At 38.3% G+C, this 23,303-nt stretch overlaps 1 protein-coding gene across 9 annotated transcripts in view; it reads left to right on the top strand.

Moving 5' to 3' along the window:
* Positions 1-23,303, top strand: part of DENND1A (DENN domain containing 1A) — a 492,893-nt gene that overhangs the window by 13,462 nt on the left and 456,128 nt on the right. For 8 of the 9 annotated variants that reach the window (XR_006737850.1, XR_006737851.1, XR_006737852.1 and 5 more), the window contains exon 2: positions 23,105-23,175. Coding sequence is in view for 5 of the 9 variants with exons in the window: in XM_045563071.1 (XP_045419027.1) it covers positions 23,105-23,175 (71 nt within the window). In the remaining 4 variants the exon portion in view is untranslated. Of the gene's footprint in view, positions 1-23,084; positions 23,176-23,303 lie in introns of those variants that run through there. The other variant, XM_045563072.1, reaches the window with a different exon arrangement.

Consider the following 23,303-nt stretch of genomic DNA (forward strand, 5'->3'; position numbering starts at 1 on the left):
AATCTTTACACTTAATCTTTCAGTTTACCCTCATTAACAACCCTATGGAGAAGATACTATTATGATCCCTATTTTAAAGATGAGAAAGACACAGGTTTCCAGTTGCCCAGGGTTACAGAGTTAATAAGTAGGGAGCTAATCTTTACATGGATTATGAGGTAAGTATTGTTGTTACTGCCTTTTATAAATGAAGTGACTAAAGTCAGAAATGTTAGGCCATTTGCCCAGGGGGACAAAGGTTATATGTGGTGCAGGTGGGATTGGAGCTCAGATCTGGGTGACTGAGTGTGTTCTCCTCCATGAGACTAGTCTGACCCCAGCCTTGGCCATAGTACCCCTCACCTCTAAGCACACATGCACATGCCCTTGGTTAACTTCTGCTCATTCTTTAGGTTTTAGCTCAGTCAGAGCTCTGGCTGAGAGACCTTCTGTGAGCATCCCCTTTATCCTGCTCACCTGAAGGTACTTTGCCCATCAGCCCTGGCAGTTACTGTTCTTTGTCTTTCTCATAGTCTGTGAGCTTCATGAAGTCAAGTGCTGTGAGAGTCTTTCTCACTATTAAACCTTGAGTGACTTGCGTAGTATTTGGCACATAGTGGACACTCGGTAGGTATATATATATTGAATAATTAAATGAATGTTTAGCTCAATGAAGAAGTTTGGTGTTTAGTGGGTTTCATTCTTTAAAAAGAGTATAATCAGTAGTCTATTCACATATTTAACTCCTGCTATTTATGTTTGCAATGGTTCCAAGTAACTGATAATCCCCAAATCATACGGCTTTAGCAATCCTCTTTGGGATTGTAAATATTTATGTTTCTGTTATTTTTCTTAGGCTAATGTTGTTATGCTTTATCTGTGGAGTGAATACTGATAATCAGAAGAGAATGACAATCCAGAATGTGCTGGTTTAACTGGAGAGCAGCCTAGGGCTTCTCACTTGCTGTGACTAGAATACAAAGACAGTTATTCTTACACTGATCGTTGAAAGTTGTTTCTATTCTTTCTATAAAGCTAGTTACTCTCTTTGGTGCCACAGGATAGGTAGTTATAGCCTGGAATTGAGGAGGAAGAAATTTATAGTGTCCTGATGGCCCAGTTTTTAATATTTTCTCAGGCAAATTGGTCTGACCTTTCCCATCTTGGTCTGACTTCCTCATAGGAAAAGTTTCACATTGCACAGGAAAGAACAATTTAGCAGGAATATAAGTTGCAAATTATTAGTTCAGTAGTGCTCAAACATGTTCAGGTGATGAAGTACCTAAAAGTCATGGTATTCTGTGGAATACTATGAAATATTTATATATTAAACTTTAAACTACATTTTTTCCCCTAAATCAGGTACTATTTTATATTACATTCCAGAATAGACAGGGAGTAGCAGGTAAGGAAGGTTTAAGAAAAATTTATGGTGGGAAAACTTAAAATTATATTACCTTATTTTTTCATGCAAATTGGGAAAAGGCCATTTTTGGCACCTTAGTCTAGTTCCCAACCCTCCAGCATTTCAAGTAGCGTAGTTGCAGAACCATTAAATTAATTGAATATGGGGGAGAGAGGAGAAGCTGAAGTGAGAGTTGATGATACCAAGATTTCCAGTTTGACAACATTAATACCATTCATAGAAACTAACTGTTGAGTCAGGTGGGAGAACTGGCATTGAGGTCAAGAAGGATGAATTTGGTTGAGTGTAAACTAATGATAGGCTGAAGAGAGATATGCAGCAGGCAGTTAAAGGAGAGGCTTAGTGCCAGTCTCCTAGTAAGGACCTCAATAAATGTCAGCTGTCACTATTACCTGGAAGAGAGGGTAGAAGTTTGAAAATTATTGGCATGGATGAGAAAGATGAAGTTATGGGTATTGTTTTCAGACTGAATATAGCAATGTGAGATTCAAGGTTTGAGCCTAGGGGAAAAGAAGACATAGGTAAGCAATGTAGAATGCTGCTTGGAGGCCAGTGAAAATGGAAATCCAAAAAAGGTGATTTGGTTTAATGGTGGTTATGGATGTCTTTTGAGGAGGTAGTCTCAGTATGGTGTTGCATTTATGCATTCACCTAAGGCTGAAATTTAGTAGTCATCTTTGATACCTCCCATATCATTTTATCCGTCTGATCTATTGATAAAGTGCAGTCAAATTTACCTTCTTAAGTAGGACAGAAAGAACAAACTATAGGAGAATAAAGTAAACTATCAAAATTAAAATCTTTTGCTCTTCAAAAGACATCATTAAGAAAATGAAAAGACAAGCTGCAGACTTCTAAAAAAAAAAAAAAAGAAAGAAACTCATGCATTTGACCAGTTCTATTTCCACTGCCATTTTCATATAAAACATATGAATATATATGACTTTTATAACTCAATAAGACAATCCAATAAAAATGGGCAAAAGATTTGAATAGGCACTATATACAGATGGCAAATAAGCACATGAAGAATTGCTCAGCATCATTAGTCATTAGGAAAAATGCAAATTAAAACTATAATGAGCAGGCCCCTACATTCCCAATAGAATGGCTAAAGTTACAAAGACTGACAATATCAAATGTTGGTGAGGATGTAGAGCAAGTGGAACCTTTATACATTGTTGGTAGGCTCAGAGGTGAGCCCTAGGGTCCAAAACTAATTTTATGGGGTCAGTTTCTTGAGCTGCCCTCTTTCTGTTATCTTGTTAATTCTTTGGGGCTCCCTTTTTGTTGTTTTGCTGGCCAGAAAGCTGGGGCTCATTTAACCTTATTCTGTTGTGCCCTTCCCATGACTGCATGTGTAGTCTGGGCCTAGCAGTGAGAGGACAGAGAAGAAAAGAAAGTAATAGGCATTTGCCCCATACTCTTAAGGCCACATGTCCTCTGAAGAGGAAGGTTCTTTCCCTCAATGCTTCTCTTGGAATTTACTCTATCCATGGTAATGGCCACTGCTGGTTTTTGGGCTGCCTGTAGTCCATGCTGAATGATGGCAAAGGAAAAAAATTGTAAACTCACCACTGGTTTGGTGGTACTTTGAATGCTATTCTTCTACCACAGTCTCTCTGCTGTTGTTTACTTTGTAGGTTGCTCAAATAGCTGCTCCAGGAATTCTGCCCTGGTTTTATAGATGTATTTTATAACTGTAGAGAGATAGGGTGGAGTGTGCCCATTACATTTTACTTGGAACCAGAACTTCTAGATTTCTTTTTTTTTTTTGCAGTTTGCTATACATTCATTGGACTTCTTAAATGTGTGAATGTGTATCTGTTGTTAGTTCTGGAAAATTCTCAGCTATTTTTAGACCAAGAACTAAGTGAAAGTGGGAACCATAAAAGGCAAATAGAGCATTAAAACCAACTTTCTAAAAGCTGTTGGTTGTTCCCCATTCTCCTCTTCTCTTTTGGAATACTGATTAGTCTTGTGTTATACTTTCTATTCTCTTTTGTACCTTTTCTTTTTTATGTTTTCTGTCTCTTTATGAACTCTATTTTGTATAATTTCTTTAAGTTCACTAATTCTCTCCTTGGTTGTATCTTTTCTGTTCTTAAGACATCCATTGAGTAATTCATTCTTATTTTGAGAAATATTTTGTTCTTTTTCAATTTTGCTTGGTCATGTCATGGTTTCTTATTCTTTATTCATTTTCAGTTTTTTAAAAATTTCTTTAAGGCCTGGCGCGGTGGCTCACGCCTGTAATCCTACCACTCTGGGAGGCCGAAGCGGGTGGATCGCTCGAGGTCAGGGGTTCGAGACCAGCCTGAGCGAGACCCCGTCTCTACTAAAAATAGAAAGAAATTATCTGGCCAACTAAAAAATATATATAGAAAAAGTTAGCTGGGCATGGTGGCGCATGCCTGTCGTCCCAGCTACTCGGGAGGCTGAGGCCGTAGGATCTCTTAAGCCCAGGAGTTTGAGGTTGCTATGAGCTAGGCTGACGCCACGGCACTCACTCTAGCCCGGGCAACAAAGCGAGACTCTGTCTCAAAAAAAAAAAAAAATGTCTTTAAGCATATTAAATAATTATTCCGTATCCTCTGATAACGTAATATCTGAAGTCTTTGAAGGTCTGATTTTGCCATCTTTTATTTCTGAGGTTCTTATTTATGGACCTTGTTTCCTCAAAGGTTTTCTGATTTTTGCCTGTGAGCTCACATTTCTTGGAACTTTCTATGAGAAAATTTTTGAGGCCAAAGTTGAAGTGAATTTTTCCAGATAAGATTTACATATTCTTTTGTTACTGTCCTGTGGCCACTTTTAGTTTAGGACAACTTCAACTTAAATTCCTGGGTTGAGGAATTTGGGACCATTCAGTAGAAATCCCTTATGAGGCCTGCTTGTGGTTGTTGAACTTGCAGGAAGATTTCCCTTTCTTTCTTAGTGCCAAGTTTTGAGACTAGTGGTTTTTATTACAGTTCCTGAGATGTGTACGTGAATGGGTTTCTTTCTTGGTCAGCTTGGTGGTCCCAGTTTAAATGGTAGGGGAGAGATGTCTTAACACTTTCCTCTTTAGGCTGAACCCTAGTTTTGTCTTATATTCCTTGAGCCCCATTAGGTTGGGAGAATGAAGCTTGCATTGGAGTATATAAATGCCTTCAAGGAGGAAGCTAGTTTTTGTGTTTTGGTTACCCAATTAGGTTCTTATTTTCACTTAGTTCTTTGTCTGAATTTTCCTTATTTTCTTACAAACTCATCAGTGTGTTTATTTGAGAAGATAGAAAACAACACTGTTTAGCGTTGTTTCAGTAGAGGATCAGAAGGGTACTTGGCCTGGCATATTGCCACAAGTGGAATTTGCAGCAATTTTCCAAGTTTTAATCAGGCTGATTTAGTTGCTATTCTTCCGATTCTGCATGAACGTTCATACCTCTCTACTTTGCTCAGGCTGTTTCCTCTGCTTAAAATGCCCTCTTTCCTCTCCACCTAGCCAAATCCTGTTCATCCTGCAATGTTCACTTCAAATTCCACCTCTTCCATGATACTTCTTTTGAGTGCCCTGGCTCATTGGTCCTCAAGTTGGAATGTTTGTACCAGTAGAAACTTAAAAACAACAGGTATATGAAAAAATGATCAACATCATTAGTCATCACAGAAATGCAAATCAAAACTACCATGAGTTATCACCTCACCCCAGTTAAAATGGCTTTTATCAAAAAGACAATAACAAATGCTGGTGAGGATGTAGAGAAAGGGGAACCCTTGTACACTGTTGGTGGGAATGTAAATTAGTGCAACCATTATGGAAAACAGCGTGGAGGTTCCTCAAAAAACTAAAAATAGAACTACCATATGACTCAAAAATCCCACTGCTGGGTATGTATCCAAAGGAATGGAATTCTATATATCGAAAAGATACCTGTACTCCCATGTTTATTGTAGCACTGTTCATAATAGCCAAGATATGCAGTCAATCTAAGTGTCCATCAGTGGATGGATGAATAAAGAAATTGTGGTACATATATACAATGGAATATTATATAGCCACAAAAACAATGAAATCCTGCCATTTGCAACAACATGGATGGAACTGGAGAACATTATGTTAAGTGAAATAAGCCAAGCACAGAAAGACAAATCTCACATATTCTCACTCATATGCGGGAGCTAATATTAAAACAATTGATCTCATGGAGACAGAAAGTAGAATGATGGTTACCAGGGGCTGGAAATGGTAACAGGGGAGGGAGAGGATAAAGGGATAGTTAATGGGTGCAAAAATAGAACAAACAATATTTGATAGGACAATAAAGTGACTATAATCAATAATATGTCAGGGTATACTTAAAAAAAAAAACTAAGAATGGAATTAGAATGTTCCTAACACAAAGAAATGTTAAATGCCTGAGGTGATGGATACCCCAATTACCCTGATTTGATTAATTCATATTTTATGCCTGTATCAAAGCATCACATGTACTCTATATAGATATATAACTATTGTGTACCCATAATAATTAAAAATAATTTTTTTTTAAAAACCCAAAAAGGCAGGAGGAACATGATGTCAGATTAAGGACAGTTTTTACAGTTAAATACCATTATATGGAAAATACTGTACTCTCCCTTTCTCATTTTGCTACTGATTGGAAAGAGCCTCATTGTAGACTATCCACAGGTAATTAGGACCATGGCCTTAGCCCGGAATGATGTTTTCAATTTGCAAATTCACAGCATTTTGTTTTACGAGTTGGTGACACCTAGTTATTTATTTCCCCATGACAGCCCATGGTTGACTGTTTACCTTTACATTTTATCTCTTTGACTAGGTTGTAAGCTCCTTAAGAGCTGTTATCATTGTGTATTTAGATTACTCATAAATATGTGTTGAATGAGTTAAATTTAGATGCCTCAGATGATAGTTGAAACCTAGATATATTTATAGAGCACACATTTGAGTATATTACATCTCTGAATGTTGTTTATTTCTCGAAGAAAAAGAAATTTTCATGTGAGTCATGAGTGGCTTACTCATCTGTCTTGCCCTCCTTAGGGAATTTCATTCAGTTAACAAACTTACTGAGTGTTTGTTAAAAGCCAGCCCTTTTGTTAGGGGCCTGGGAATACAGAGATGACGTGAAACAAGGTCCCCAGTCTAGTGGCTAATATGTACATATAAGTAGAAAGCATAGAATACCACCTGGGAAGCCTTATAATAGAGCTTTGAAACAAGTTTTGTATCAATGTGGAGAGAGCAACTGAGTTTTGAAAGGGAATCAGAGAAGCCTCCAGAGAGGAGTCATTTGTTCATTCATTTATCCATTCATTCAGCAAATATATCTCTTAAATGCCTACTACTTGCCAAGCACTGTTCTAGATGTATCTTGAATGAATTGGACATTGTTAGAAGATAGGACACATTTTAGGCAGGGAGATCATAATCAGGAACATGTCCTTTGAAGAACAGGCCTGGGCTTGAGTTCATACATTGCTACTTACTAGATATTTGTCTTTGGGCAAGCTATTTAATTTGTATAAGACTCCTACTTTTGTAAAATGCTGCAGATACTCCCTACCTTACAGTATTGTCATGTGGATAAATTGAGATGCAGTATGTAAAGTTGCTTAGCACAGTGCACAGCTCTTCATTTTAGTACAATAAATGGTAAATGTATATACAAAGCATGTGAGTGATTGAGGCCTGGTGGGAAGCTCAACATGACTAATGTGTGTGGGGGTCTCAGTTGTGGGTGGTGGGCAGATGAGGCTGAAGGGTCTTGCTGAGGCTGAATTGCAAATAGTCTTGCATGTTGTACTAATGACTCTTTTTACTCATGAATGCATTTGGAAGCCTTGGAAGTTTATATTATGTTTTGTCTTTATTTTTAAAACTATGCAGTAGCATGCTGTGCTATAGCATAGTAGATGGGAGGGTGGACTCTGGAACCAACCTGCCTGGGTTCTGGTCGTAGCTGCCTCACTTCCTAAAGGCCTGACTCCAGGCAGCTACTTTAACCCATTTGTTCCTTAGTTTCTTCATTGGTAAAGTGGATAATAAACATACCTATCTTATGTTTGTTTTGTTTGCACGTGTGTTCTTTGAACCACGTTTGTTTTAAAGATATGGAAACTTTTGTCAGAGGAAATCTTATTTGAAAGTGGGTCTATCTGGTGGGCCACTTTCCTTTCTCTTCCCTCCCCCTAAAGCCTCTGAGACATATCTGCCTAACACTAAAAACCACTGCCCTAGAGCATGTCTTTAAGCACTTCATTTTTTTTTAAGTGATGGGGTCTTGCTATGTTGCCCAGACTGCCCTTCAACACCTGGCCTCAAGTGATCCTCTCATCTCAGCCTCCCAAGTAGCTGGGATTATAGGCACGCACCACCATGCCTGGCTTCACTCAAGTTACTTGTTGAATTGAGGTTCAGGACAAAGGAATTTTACCAGTTGGGAACTTGGACAATTAGCATTTGTGTTGACATAAGTTAATGTTTTCACGAAGGAATCATGACCTTCCATAATAATACCTAAAATATGACTTAATGATTTTACAAGTGGGGAAAAAGATTTAGAATGATAGAGTTACAAGATGTCAGAACTAGGGAGATCTTTCTTAGTGATCTATTTAGAGATGACTAAATTGGGTCCTAGAGAGGGAAGTCTTTAAAGCCACGCTCCAGACAGTCAACATGTGCTCCCGTTGCCTCTCCTCAGTCCACTGTTGTCTCTCCTTTTTTGCTCAAAGGTGCACAACCAGTTTAGTGCCAAAACCAGGGCAAGCAGAGAGTTTTCCATTCCAGGACTCATGCTTCAAGTATACCTCTTGCTGTTTTGCAGTATGTATTCTTGGCTTTAATGTTGACCCTTCTGTGAAGAGTTATTTGGTGAATCTGTGGATTGTTTTTGTTCCTCCAGTTGGGCTTAAAGCTCTCTGAGAGCACCTGAGGGCCTGGACTTGGACTGAGTGGGCATTTCAGGATGCTTTTCCTTATAGTGATAGCTTTTAATAGCTGTGGTTAAGTACCATCTATCGTTAAATCTCGAGCAGGTAAACTATGTGAAAAGTAAAGATATTTTGAATTAAAAATGGGCATTTTATTACTTCCCTCAGTGAGTAAGCAGACCTACCATAGCTGAAAATCTTATGGAAAATTAAGGTTGTGTTTTCGTGTTTGTTAACAACCTTTATATTAAGGAGGCAGCAGATACTTGAATGGGCATTCATGGCAGGTCACATACAGCCTGGACCTGAACACTTGAAGAACTGAGGGGTTTCAGTCAGTCCTTCAAGCACCTCCACGGCCTCTAGGCTTTTCTAGTTTCTCAGAGACCGACCACACAGAATCTTGTGTTGGTTCTTCCCTGTCTCCCTTCTTTCAACAGGCTCTTCCTGTTTGCACACAGCCAAACACTGGTCCCTTTGCAGCTTTAAGCATTGTTATTTAAGTAAGTGGGACCCAAATCTGGCTGGTTATGCAGCAGAATCATCTGGGGAACTTAACAGTTTTTTCTGGGCCCCACCCCAGACCCAATCAGAATCTTTGGGACCTGGCAATCTGTATTTTCAAAAAAGTTCCTCAAGTGATTTTGATGAAACAGTTCATATACCTGAGCTCCAGAACCAGTCACACCACTGACTGTAGCTTTGTGACTCAGTACTGGATTCTTGGGAGAAAAAGAATGTGATTGACTCAGCTTGTCAGATGTCCACTCTTGGTCTTTTTTTGTTTTTCTCCTGCCCGAAGGGAGGAAAGTTCTTATATTTTGCTCCTTAGCGATGGATGAATTTTTAGCAGTTCTCAAGTTATATTCTCCCAGAACATTGGTGTTCCATGAGTTGATGTTAGAATTGAATAATACTAGATGTTTTCCCCCAAGTCACAGAAAAATACAAGTAAATGGACAGAATACTTCAATTTTAGGTAAAGTTTTCCTAAAGATTTTTAATTTTGATGTAATTGAATCCATCAACTATTCACATTATGGCTTGTGCTTTTGAGGTCTGGTATATCCTTAGTCATCCAAACCTGTGGTTTGGGCTTGAGGTACCATTAGGAGTCAAAGGAGAAATTCCTAGAAGATTAGATGGAAATGGAAGAATTGTAGACAGATGAAAGAGAATGAAATAACCTCAATTTTGATTCCAGAGACCTTTCTACATAGGTGATTGATCATGTTGTCCTGTAAACAGACAATTTTATTTCTTCCTTTTCAGTCCACATGCCTTTTATTTATTTTTTCTGCCTTGTTGCCCTGGCTGGGCTCCCACATATGATGTAGGAGTGGTGAGTTCCCTTGCCTTGTTCCCAATTCTAGAGGGAAAGGATTCAGTCTTTCACCATTTAAGTATGATACTAATTGTATGTTTTTTGTAGATGTCCTTTATCAGGTTGAGGAAGATCCCCTTTACTCCTAGTTTTCTAAGTTTTTTCATCATGAACAGGTATGGAATTTTGTCAAGTGCTTTTTTCTTAATTGATATAATTGTGATTTTTCTTCTTTAACCCATTAATATGGTAGATTATATTGATTTTTCAAATATTGAGCCAACCTTGCAACCCTGGAATAAACCTCTCTTGGTCATGGTAAATATGTTGATTTATTTGCTAATATTTTGTTAAGGATTTTTGTGCCTGTATTTGTAAGGGATATTGGTCTGTAATGTGTATCTGTATGTCTTTTTTTTGTACTGTTTTTGGTTTTGGTATCAGGGTAAAATTGGTCTTGTAAAATGAGTTGGGAAGTGTTTTCTCCTCTTCTGTTTTCTGGAAGATATTGTGTAGAACTGGTGTTAATTCTTCTGCAAGTGTTTAGTAGAATTCTCTGTGAAACCATCTGCATCTTTTGAGATGATCATTAGACTTTTCTTATTTAGTCTATGTAGTTACCATTTCTGACACTCTTTATTCCTTGGTGGAGATCCATATTTCCATCTGGCATCATTTTTTTTTTGCCTGAAGGACTTCTTTTAATATTACTTGTAGCGCATGTCTGCTGGTGATGAGTTCTTTCAGAGTCTGTAATGTCTGAAAATCTTTATTTTTCCTTCTCTTTTGAAATATTTTCTAGGAATAGAATTCTAAGTTGTCAGTTTTCTCCTTCAGTAATGAAAAGATGTTCTCATTTGCTTTATTTCTGACAAGAAATCTGCTGTCATTCTAAGCTTTGTTCCTCTGAATGTAACCTCGGTTTTTTTTTTTTTTTTTTTTTTTTTGTGGCTGCTTTTAAGATGTTCTCTTTATCCCTGTTTTTTATGTTTTTTTTTGCCCAGCTAACACCTTGATTTCATCTTTATCCCTGATTGTGAGCAATTTGTTTATGATACGTCTTAGTTTTTCTTTTTTTTTTCTTCATGTTTTTTATGCTTGGAGTTCATTGAGCTTTTGGACCTATGCATTAATAGTTTTAATCAGATTAGAAAGATTTTGATCATTATTTTCTTCAAATATTTTTTCTGCCTCTTCCCTTGTTTGGAGATTCTAATTAACAATATAATATGTTAGGCTGCTTGATGTTGTCCCATAGGTCAGTGACACTTTTGTTTTGATTTTGAATTTTTACTCCCTCTGTTTCATCTTGGAAAGTCTTTATATTATTATGTTTTTGATTTTTAATATTATTAATAATAAAATATAGAACATAGAATAAGGCAGAATATTTTTGTGTCTTCAAGTTCTCTAATTTTTTCTTCTGCAGTGTTTAGTCTGTTAATTCTATCTAGTGCATTTTTCATCTCATACATTGTGGTTTTTAATCTCCGGAAATCCATTGTGGGTGATTTTTGAATTTTCCACGTCTCTAGCTTTTTGAACACATGGAATACAGTTATAATACCTCAACGTTCTTTCTGTTAATTCTAACATCTATGTCAGTTCTGAGTTGGCTACAATTGATTGATTTTTTTCCTTATTATGGATCTTATTTCCCTGATTCTTTCCATTCTTGTTGGTAAGTTTTGATTGAGTGCCAGACATTGTGTATTTTACCTTGTTGGGTGCCGGTGTTTTTCTGTCCTTATAAACATTCTTGAGTTTACTCAAGGCAGTAATCTGAGGCAATCATTGGCTTATCTCACTTGGTTTCCTTCCATCTTTCAAAGGATTTCTGTGTTTTGTTGCCTGATGTCTTGAAAATTATCTATTCATATATTTTTGTCAGTTACTTGAAAGAATTTGATCCTCCCGAGTCTTGCTTTTAAGATTTGTTAATTGAGCCTGGAGCCATGTTCAGTCTAAGGCTAATTATTTCCCATTACAAAGGTAATACTCTACTGTGTACTCTGTTCAGTGCACCATGAATCATGAATTTTCCACCTTCGTTGGTGGGAACAGGCATTATTTCTAGCCCTGTGTGAGTATTAGGCACTGCTACCTCTAATCTTTCCTGCTGCTTCTTCCTCCAGCCTCAAGTAATTTCATCTCACACACATGCTCATCAGTACTTAGCTATATACTTGAGGGGGCCCTTGCAGATCTCTGGAGTTCTTTCTCTGTGTAGCTCTGTCCACTTCAGCACTCTGTGCTGCAAACTTTAGCTGCCTTGGTTTCCCTGGACTATCAGCTCTGTCTTCTCAACTCAAGGTGTTCTTTGGACTTTGGTTGGATTCCTCCTCCTTCCACCACAGCCTGGAAACACTGAAGGTGGTAAGCTGAGGCAATTGGAGGGCTCAGCTCATTTGTTTCCTGTCTCTCAGGGATCACTGTGCATTGCTGTTTGATCTCCAGTGTCTTGAAAAACATTGTTGGATGGATGGATGGATATAAATTTTTGGTTGTTTCAGATGGAAGGGTCAATGTGGTTCTTGTTACTCCATCTTGGCTGGGAGTTGGGTTCCAATAAATTTGTCGTACATTTATTTAAAGTTTTGATGCCTGCTATTGCTTATATAAGATGGTACCATTTGGTACCATTTTTTCTTTTGTTATTTAAAGTATATATTTCAAGGTCTCCCAAAGAATGTCATGATTTCTTTGCACATTTGAGAACTACTGTGTGTCACAATAGTTCCCAAAAGCAGTTCCCAAATCCAACTGATTAGAATCACTTGGGAAAATAGATTCATAGATATATTATCAGCATCACTTTTCAGAAAATAGATTCCTGGGATTTACCCCTCTCCTAGTGAAATCAGTCTCCAGGTGTAGAACTGGGGAATCTGATTTTGAAAAAGCTTCCTAGATGATTTGAGGTTCTTGAGAGTTGGTATAGTATAAGTGATATTGTTAAGAGCATGAGTCTGTGATGACTTTGCAATCTGTGCTGAGAACTCACTAAAGTCTAAATGTAGCAGTGCCAGAGCAAAGGCAAGTTATTGTTGGGAACTCAGGACCATGAAGGAGAGATGAGCTCAAATGCTTCTGGGGGGACACTGGGAAGACAGATACACCCTGTAATTCTTGGATCTTCCTAAAGTTGGGTGACCAACTCCCTGGGTGGTTGAGAGGACTGCTCTGGAGTGCTCAGTACCTTGAACCACTGTTCTGAAGGCCTTTTCTCAGTTGTCCTTAGGTGCTAACACAGTAGCCAGACACTGGTTTTTGAAGGGGATGTGGAAGAGGAAAATAATTGGGCCTATAGTGTCATTTAAAAAAAAAATCAGTGGAGAGTAGGGTTACATGGGTATATGCAGTTGCCCAAACTATACAGAACTATACACCTATAATGGGTACATTTTAATTTATGTATTAATATATTAGTATACATTTGTGTGGATGCAGTTGTATAAATAAAAGATAAAGATATTGTAGACATAAATTTGATTTAAGAGCTGGGCATGGTGGCTCATGCCTGTAATCCTAGCACTTTGGGAGGCTGAGGCAGGAGGATTGCTTGAGGCTAGGAGTTCAAGACCAGCCTGGGCAATAACAAGACCCCCTCTCTATAAAAAATTAGCTGGGCATGGTGGTGCACACCTGTACTCCCAGTTACTTGGGAGGCTCAGGTCAGGAGGATCTCTTGAGCCCAAGAGTTTGAGGTTGCAGTGAGCTATGATAAAGCCACTGCACTTCAGCCTTGGGTAATAGAGCGAGACTCTGTCTTAAACACAACAAAAAAAGTTGATTTAAAAAATAAAGAATGTGGACTCGAGCTACACTGCCTGGGTTCAAATCCTAGCTCTATCTCTTACAAGCTATGTGACTTTGATCAAGCTTTTAAATTTCCTTGTTTTTAAATGTCCTCATCTGTAAAATGGGAATGACGTTAATAGTAGCTCTTTCATAGGGTTGTTGGGAAGATTAAATGAGATAATACACGAAAAGTGCTTAGAACAGTATCTGACGCACGTTAAGTGTTTAGTACATGTTAACAGAGTTTAGAAACTACTTGGTCTTATGCAGGGTATCCATTAAAAGGGATAATGGTAATAACCTTCCATAGGCTTGGCTTGAAGATTAAATAAGAAAGAACATAAAAGCAAGTCATCAGTGAAACAAGGGGTTCTTTTTGTGTATTTCTGTAAGTAACTTCATGAACCCCCTGAAAATTTTATGTAAAACATTCAACTTAAGTGTATTTTTTTCTGTGGAGGTAGTAGAAGCTCCTCAGGGGAGTCTGTGCTCCACCATTGCCCCAAGCCCCTCTAGTATTAACTGTTATTCTGAACAATTGTTAGTAGTTTTTGGATAGATAACATGGTGTGGTGGAAAAGGCATGGGTCTTTTTTTTTTGTTTTTTTTGAGACAGAGTCTCACTCTGTTCCCCGGGCTAGAGTGCCATGGCGTCAGCCTAACTCACAGCAACCTCAAACTCCTGGGCTCAAGCTATCCTCCTGCCTCAGCCTCCTGAGTAGCTGGGACTACAGACATGCACCACCATGCCCGGCTAATTTTTTCTATATACTTTTAGTTGTCCAGCTAATTTCTTTCTATTTTTAGTAGAGAGGGGGTCTTGCTCTTGCTCAGGCTGGTCTAGAACTCCTGAGCTCAAATGATCCTCCCGCCTCGGCCTCCCAGAGTGCTGGGATTACAGGCGTGAGCCACCGCGCCTGGCCAAGGCATGAGCCTTGAAATCTGAAAACCAGGATTCAGCTGGAGTCCTACCACTTCCTAGCCTTAGTTTTTTGTTTACTGTAAAACAAGGAAAATAATACTATCTCGCTACCTGACAAAGTTTTGACAGCGCAGCTTCTGAAATGTATGTGAGAGTTCCATGGTAACCACAAAATATACAGATGTTCATGTTATTACTGACTGAGGGCTACAAGTTGTATATCTGGAGATTCTTTTGACTTTTATACATTGCATTTGTTAAGTATTTTTTCCTCTGTAGAGGAGAGATTTTTTTCTTCTTCAGTTTTGGTAAAATGTGAATTTTTTTCTGACTGCACAATTAACCCCTTGTTCTTAAAATCTGTTTATTTATTCCCCAGACTAATGTTTCTATTTGGATAGTTATTTATTTTCTGGATTGCTTTTAGTAACAGCATTTGAAAGTTTAATAGTTTTGAGTCTTTGAAATACACGACAATATGTGGATTACTTACAAAGCCTATTAATAAGGTGAAATCATTTTAATTTTTATAATAAATAATACCCTTTACATTCATTGGTTTAACACCTATTAATTTACAAAGCACTTTATTTTTCTGTCATTTGATCCCTGAAACAGCTTTGAGATGATTAGGTGTCATCTCTTGACAGGGGAGGAAGCTGATCTGTGAAAGGTTAAATGGCTAGTTCTAATCCCATAATGAGTAAGGGATCCACCTGGGATTTCAACCCAGGCTTTCTGATACTCAGTCAGGGGTTCTTTCCATAGACCCTCACATCATTCCTGAGAGAAAGTCTTGGTAAAAGGAAGGTCAGGGAAACTAGTATTAATGAATGATTGGTTTTGTTTTTTTATTTTTTTTAAACAACCAGAATCTTATGGAAAAGTTGGCAGTACAATATAAAGAACATAAAAAAACAAAACCGTTTTATAGTGAAGTGCTGACCTGATGCCCAACACCCTAGAATACTTCAGTGCGCTTTTTATACAAACAAGGGTATTCTATATAACCACAATACAGACACCAAAATCAGTAAATTAACATCAGTTCATTACTACATCTAATTCTTAAATGCCATTCAGATTTCAGTAGTTGTCCCAATAGCATCCCTTATAGTAAAAGAATCACACATTGCATTTAGTTGTCATGTTTCTTTAGTTTCCCTCAGTCTGGAAGAGATCTTAAGTCTTTCCTTGATTTTCATGACCTTGACACTTTTGAAAATTACGGGACAGATATTTTTTTAGAAGGTCCTTTCATTTGAGTTGGTCTGATGTTTTGTTAGGTTAGGCATCTCTGACAAGACTATCATAGAAGTGATGCTGCACTCTTCTCAATGTATTGATGTGATCACTTTGATGACTTAATTAAGGTAGTTTTTGCCAAATTTCTACTCAAATGTTATTTTTTTCCCTTTGTATTTAATAAATATTTTGTGGGGAGGTACTTTGAAACTGTGTAAATACCCCATTTCCCATTAAATTTTTAATTTATTCACTCATGTTCATATGGACTCATGGTTTCCTGCATTATTTGATGGATTAGAATCTGGTAATATCATTATTGATTTTGATGCTCAAATTACCCCAGAATTGGCCAGTGGATGCCCTTTCAAGCTGGCTTGTGTGTCACTTTGATATTTCCTTATCATTCTTGGAGCACTTCTTTGCTTCCTGGTATAATAAGATGTTCCAAGATCATCTTGTACTTTTTCTGCCCCAGCCCTTGGAATTGGCTGTTTTTCTCAGGAGCCCTGGTTCCTTTTAGAGGAGAATTGTGTGTTTAGAAACCAAGGTCTGGGCATTAGGTGTGCTCATTGCTATTGAGGTGTTGCTGCTCCCAGGCCCTTCAGTAGACAGAGCTAGGAAATGAGAGTGTGTGTGTGTGTGTGTGTGTGTGTGTGTGTGTGTTAAAAGTCAGGTTACATTTATACTTTATATCTCTATATATTGAAAACCTTGAACTTACATAAATATCTCCAATTCAGATCCAACTCTGTATAAGTCATGATGGTTTTCTGTTAACTTCAGGTGTGAGAATCCACACTTCCTCCTGTCCTCCTTATTTGCCTTGGGCACACTGCTCCTTCACCCCCACCCCATGTAGTTGCTGTTTTCCTCTTTCACCTTGCTTTCTTGAGATCACCATGCCTATGCTGGTGGTTCTCCACCTCTTTCCTCTTCCCGCTACCCTGTTTGGACTCTGACTCACCATCACAGTGGGCAACCCTTCCCCCCACCCCATATGGACAATCTCCTCATACCTGTGTGGACATCAACACCCACTCTAGAGTGCCCTTATGCTTGGACATGCTTCTCACCCTCTGGCTCTGACACCTCAGATGGGCTGTCCTCACATGGCCACTCCCTTCATTCTGCCTGTGCTTTACCCCGGGCCTGGCTGCCCCATGCAGGAATACCCTTCTCACCTGACTTGGGCTCTGACTTCCCATTCCTAAGATGTTGTTGACTTAGGTTGGACATCTTATGCCAGGCCATCCCTCAGCATGGACGTCCTCCCACCCCACTTATGTGCTAACATCGCTTGTCAGGTCACCCTTCATTAGGGACACCTTCCTCACCTTGCTCAGGCTCTGATGTCCCACACTGGGCTGTCACCAGCATGGACATCTAACAACTTTAAATTATTGAGAAAGGAAAGAGGACAGTTTAGAGAAGGGGAGGTTTGTACATTTTTTTAAGGGCAGAAATGTTTATCAAAAATGAAATAGATACCGTCTTTGCAAATGCTGTTAATATGGTTGAAGAGCCTAGATTTTACACTGCAGCTCAGCGTACGAGAGGATTTGTTAGGACTGCATGGAGTACTGCGCATTGCTGAGGGGTGTTCGGGTTCTGTCTCTGCTCGGAATGCAGCTAAACCTCTTCCAGTTGCCTTGCTTCTACATTGCGGCTTAAGAATCTTTCCATACAGGTATATGGAAGGTAAAACTTTGTGACTCCATTTATAGCAATATCTGTGTATCTTTATTAATCTGATCCTGAGAACATTATTAGAAATGAAAGGTTAAGTGTAAGTCTTGAAATGACTTGTTTGTATAATTACACAACTAAATTAATCATTTTCTAACAAGTCTTAACAATGACTGCATTCTCCTATGGAGGTGTTAATTTGTAATAGGTTAGAAAGCAACCTTTGATACAGCGTTTTCAGCCTGGAAAAAACTGGCTTTCAGAGTCCACTGAAACAAATGGAGACTTGTTGGAAATATTAACACTACCTTTTTGCTTGTTTGTCTAGCTTAAAGAAAACAATGTTTATTAGGTGATGTTTGCTAGCATGTTCTGAAGTACTCTGCATGGAGTACTGCGCATTGCTGAGGGGTGTTCGGGTTCTGTCTCTGCTCGGAATGCAGCTAAACCTCTTCCAGTTGCCTTGCTTCTACATTGCGGCTTAAGAATCTTTCCATACAGGTATATGGAAGTTTCTTTTGACCATGTTGTCAACTTTAAGACAGTTCACTTGGTATGAATTTTGAAACATTATACCTCAGCCCCCTTAACATGTAAGTTTGTAACTTAAGAAACACTGTACTGAAGCTGGTTTGAAGTTTTGGAGGCTGTGAAATGAATAAGGGGTCCTAATATTGTGTGTGTTTCAGGTCTGTAGCTTTAAATTACACTTAAAAGGATGAGGGCCTAAAATTGTGGCATGGTTACCATATGCAGCACAGATTCATTTTGTGAGGAGTTAGTGTTACATTTTTCTCCTAATCTCATATGTTATAATTGAAGAAAAGTAGATCCTAATTGAAAGCTGATGATCCAGCAGAGTGATCAATAGCATGATGCTTTGGGAAAAAGCCATTAAGCTTTTCTGCTGCCTGTATATTGTCAAAGCCTTTGTCTGTTTCATGACTTCAAGCTGAGTGTACTTAATCATTTTGAGAACAGACCCTGAGCAACAAGCATGGCCCTTCCAGTGAATCACCGAGAATTGTGTTCAGCAGAGAGGTATTGAATAGAAATGTTCTCTTGGCTTACTCTCAGCCTTCATTCTCCCAGAAGCAAGAAATGAGCAGACCTCTCTTCTTTCAAACACATTTTAGCTGTTTGTATCTGTCGTTTTTCTATATGTAAGAGCCGAGGTTGTTGTCAGTAGGTGTGACTTCTTGATACCTTTGACTCCAAAGGGAAAACATCTTTAAAGAGTAGTAGTTAGGTATAAGCAGTGTGTAATCTGTAAATTACCTGTTGTCAGAGAAAGAGAAGCAGTTAGTGGAAGCTGGAAACTACATGTCAGACGTTGGAGGAAAACTCATTCATGAAACATTTGTTGTGCCAGGTGTCAGACTAGGCTTATGAGAAGACACAGTTGGTGCCCTCAAGAAGCTGCCAGTCTAGTGGGGAAGACAGATATTTAATCTGAGATACACCACTTCTTCTCAACCTTGGTTGCACTTTGGAATAAGTTGAGTTAAATACCGATGCCTGGAGATTCTGATTTAATTGGTCTGGGGTGTAGACTGGGTATCAGGATTTTTAAAAGTTCCCCAGGTAATTGTAATTGCCTCAGGGTTGAATGTGGCAAGAGCATGTAGAGTGGGAAGCACAGGGTGCCCTGGGAACATAGAGGAGGGTCACTTAACCCAGTCTAGGCTATGAGTGGTGGGGGTTGGAGAAAGTGTCCCAGAGAGGAGGACACACCTGAGCTGAGGTTTGATGAATGAGTTTGTCAAGTGAAAAAGCCTGGAAAGACCTTGCCTTAAAGAAGAGCAGCTGAATAATGTAGGCTAGTAAAGTGGTTAGTGCCTTCAGAGTTATTTCCCTGCTGATTCTGCTGCTTGTTCACTTTGTCTTTGGCCAGTTTATCCTCTGTGAGCTTCAGTGTCCTCATCTCTAAACTGGGTGGTAGTAGTACCTGTAGTATTATTGAAGACTAACTGAGATAATGCATGTGAAGTGCTTGGGATCATACCTGGCACCTAGGAAACAGTAAGCGGTGGTAGTAGTATGGTAATGGTATTATTATCAGAGAATTAGCATGCATGGTTTGTTTAGAAAGCTACAAGTAGTTCTGTATGGCTGGATCTTAGGGTGCAAGGCTGCAGGAGGTGAGGGTGGGAGGCAAAAAAAGATGCTTGGCAGGTGGGCAGCGTTCCAGATCATGGAGTGTATAGGAGAATAAGGCAATTAATAATGGGATATCATGGCACAACCAGGACATTTCCATGGTAATATGTTAAGATATATCATGAAGTGTTCTGGGAAAACTTGGGTCTGTATTGGAAAATTGGCTCTCAGTGTGGTATTCTCAGCATCATTATGTGTACCAAATTAGCAGTGAGTGTTAATAGGACAGAAATAGGATTTTCAGTTCCTTTAGCCAAGTAGTTAAAAATATTGAGCATCTTGAAGAGTAATGAAGGAATAAGCAGTCCCAAGGTAGTCTCAGAGATACTCTGGAAACTTTTGTGGTCTTAGCTGTTTACAGGCTTATTGAAAATATTAATCAAAGGTTGCTTGGTCATTTGCATGTAGAGGAGATACTTTTAAATTTATTTTTTGATTTGCAGAGAAGTAGAAAATGCTTCCATCTGCACTGGCTTCACTGGCCCTTAAAATAACTTATGTATATTTGTTGGTGTGTTATATAACTTGTCACAACATTAGTCACCACTTCTTCCATAAGGCAACATGTAAACGGTCATGGATAAGCATGACTATAACTTATAATTATAGACCAATTTGTTCTTAGCATTTTAGTCAGTTTTTTGCTTTTCTTTTTCTTTTTCTTTTTTTTTTTTTTTTTGAGAGACTGTCATAATCTTTGGCTCCATGTAATAGAGCTCTGCCAGCAGTTTGAACTGAGTAAGAATCTTAGGTGGCTTTATTATTCCTTATTAGAGTGAGCAGTAACTATGGATGGCATTAGTAGAAGAAGAGTAAGCTTCATTGTTTCTACAAGTGCCTTTTTTCTTTGAAATGTATTTTTTATTGCAGAAGCACTGTTGAAATGATGGATTATGGCGGTATACCCTATGTTTATTTTATATTGTATGTACCAAATTATTTGGAAGAATTCCATTTAACTGGATCAGTAGTTCTTAAAGTGTGGTCACCGATCCAGCAGCATCAGTATTACCTGGATACTTGTTAGAAATGCTAATTCTTCAATCCAACCCCAGAAACTCTCCAGGTGATTACAATACATGCCAGAGTTTGAGAATCGTGGAACTGGTTGATCATTTATTGAAATCTTTTAGACCTCAGGAAGGCTAGTCTGTACTTCCTTTATTCCTTAGATGTCTAGGTGGGGATGTTGATTGGACAATTGGATAAGGGAATCTGGAGTCAGGGAAGAAGTCAGGTTGGAGACATGACTTTGGAGCATAGTAATTAAAGGCAAGAGGCTGAATGATATCACCTAAGTCATGAGTGTAGACAGGGAGAGTAGGAGAGCTAGCATGAAAAGGAACTAGCAAAGGAGTAGCCAGTAAGGTAGAGAGGAAGAGGACTTAATAGAGAATGATATCCTGGAAGGCAAGGGAGAAAGTGTTTTAAGGAGTTGGGTAAATAGATCAGCTGTGTCAAATGCTGAGTACGATGAGCTCTGAGAATTGAGCATTTTAGCAATGTGGAGGTCTTTGGTGACCTTGACGAGTTGTTTCAGTGGTGTGGTGGGTTCAGAAGCCTGGTTGAAGTGTGTTAAAGAGAGAAAGGGAGAAGAAGCAGAGACAGTATAGACAATGTTAGGACATTCTTCACTGAGAGAGAGAGCACAGCTGTGCAAAATACCCCGTGGCACAGGTTGGTGTGTTGGTGCTACAGTGTTTTAAAATTTGTAACACCTTGCATGCTCATGTTATCTCAATTTTTAAAATGCATAAAAGTAAATTAAAAAATGGCAATTTGAGTAAAAAAATGTGTGGAAGCTCTGGAGAACCTCCATGGCATCCTAGGGTCCTGTAGAACACATTTTGAAAGCTGTTAATCACAGAGGATTGAAATTCTGAGGTGAAATTCAGCTAGTTGCAAAATAGCCTTAAGAAAGACATTTTTAGGTTTTAGAGGGAATCTTCTTGATGTTCTTCAGATTATATACTATTATTCATGAAAGATGACCTTAGAACATTCCTTTCTTTCATCAAATGCTCTACCTTGAGATCTTTTGAATGAAAGGGGTGTTTTCATAAGACATTTTCTACAAATGTTTGGTACCAAAGGATGCTAACTTTGTAAGTCATTTTGTACCCGCAAAATTTTTTTAAGGCCTCCTTGAAACTTCAGTTTACTTTTTTTTAAAGTAAGATACTCTGATTTCGTGTCTATTTTTTAAAATAACTTATTTGACAAGGTATATTTAAATACCCTGAATTTTAGAGTAGCCAACTCTATGTAAAGCAAAAGCCCATGTTTTCCTTCAGTGAAGAGATGATGATCCTTTAGAAGAGAAATAAGTAGATCTCTGATTCACAAATCACACATTTTTCTTTTTCCTTCCTAAGGAAGTAGGGGGAGTATTACCATATTTTATTGAATCTAAGATGGCACTATTTATAAGATGAACCATTATTTTTTGTGTTACTAAGAAAAAAAATGCTGCCATTTAGAATTATAAAATGCTATAGGTTGTAAGAGATATGAAAATGTGAGGGGAGAAAGTTCATCTTAGAATCAATGAAACACAGAATTTGAGAGCCAGGAGGTGTGAGTTCTGGTCCTGGCTGTTTCTGACTAGCTGTGGGATCACAGACAAGTCACTTGGACTCTCATTGCCTCAGGTTACTTACCTGTGTTGTGAGAGTACTGCCTGACACACCTGCCCTGCAGGATGATGATGAGGGTGAAATGAGGCAAGTGAGATAGTTATTTTGAAAAGTAAATTCTACTAGGCAGATTTAAAGTATTTATTTGTTTTAAATTAACCCTTAGATATGATTAGGCAGCTCAGAAAATTTCTTATTTGAACTTTGTTGTCAGGTCTAAAATAGAATTAAATTATAGATGTTTGAAAATATAACATTCTCTTCTGCTAGATGATTTTTATTCAATCTAGAAATAATCTTTTTATTGTTTTTAAATTAAAGAGAAAATTCAAAGATAATATAACTACAATGTTATTTAGAATTAACAACCATTAACATTCTGTTAGTGCTGGAAATATTTGTGACATAAGGCAAAAGGATATAATAATGAACATTCTTGTAGTTGCCATTGCCAATATGGGGGAAGGCCCCTATGTGGGAAAGTGTCTTACATTTAGATTAGTGTCCTGTCTTCACAACAGTCTAGTGAATAGGACTATTTAACAGCTTCTCTTGTTTCAGTCTTTAAAACTTGTAATTAAGCAAGTCAATTTTGTCATATGAGTGTTTTATCCTGGAACATGGGGGAGAGGGCTTCAAGATGTTGCCTTGATCTGAGTTTCCTCCACATTCTGCCTCTGGCTTTTTAGATCCAGCTGTGGAAATGGGAAATATGACATTCTGTGAAATCGTAGTAATGGCTAGCCTACTATGTGCCAGACATCGTGCCTAGGCAACTTTTGTGTCTTTTCTTGAAGTTTTACAATAATTCTTTTGGCTAGGTGTTTTCATTTTGTAGATTAGGAAGGTGCGGCTAAGAGAAGTTGAGTAACTTGCCCAAAGTTACATGGTGATTAAGTTGTGGGGTTTAGCCTTACACTGCAGCCCACATGTTCTATGCTGCCTTGTTTCTTGTCAGTAATCATGATCTGTTTCTTTTGTAGGCAAAATCCAGAGACCACGTTTGAAGTGTATGTTGAAGTGGCCTATCCTAGGACAGGTGGCGCTCTTTCAGGTACTTTGCATGTTTGATTATGATATGGTGTGTTTGTTTATTGTGTGAGATAGCCATGCACATGGCATAGTATATGAATAATATGAGGAAACTGTTATTTATCTTTAAGTATGTTTAAGTGCCTTTTC

This window comes from Lemur catta, chromosome 10 (genome assembly GCF_020740605.2).
Source record: "Lemur catta isolate mLemCat1 chromosome 10, mLemCat1.pri, whole genome shotgun sequence".
NCBI classification, from domain to species: Eukaryota; Metazoa; Chordata; class Mammalia; order Primates; family Lemuridae; genus Lemur; species Lemur catta.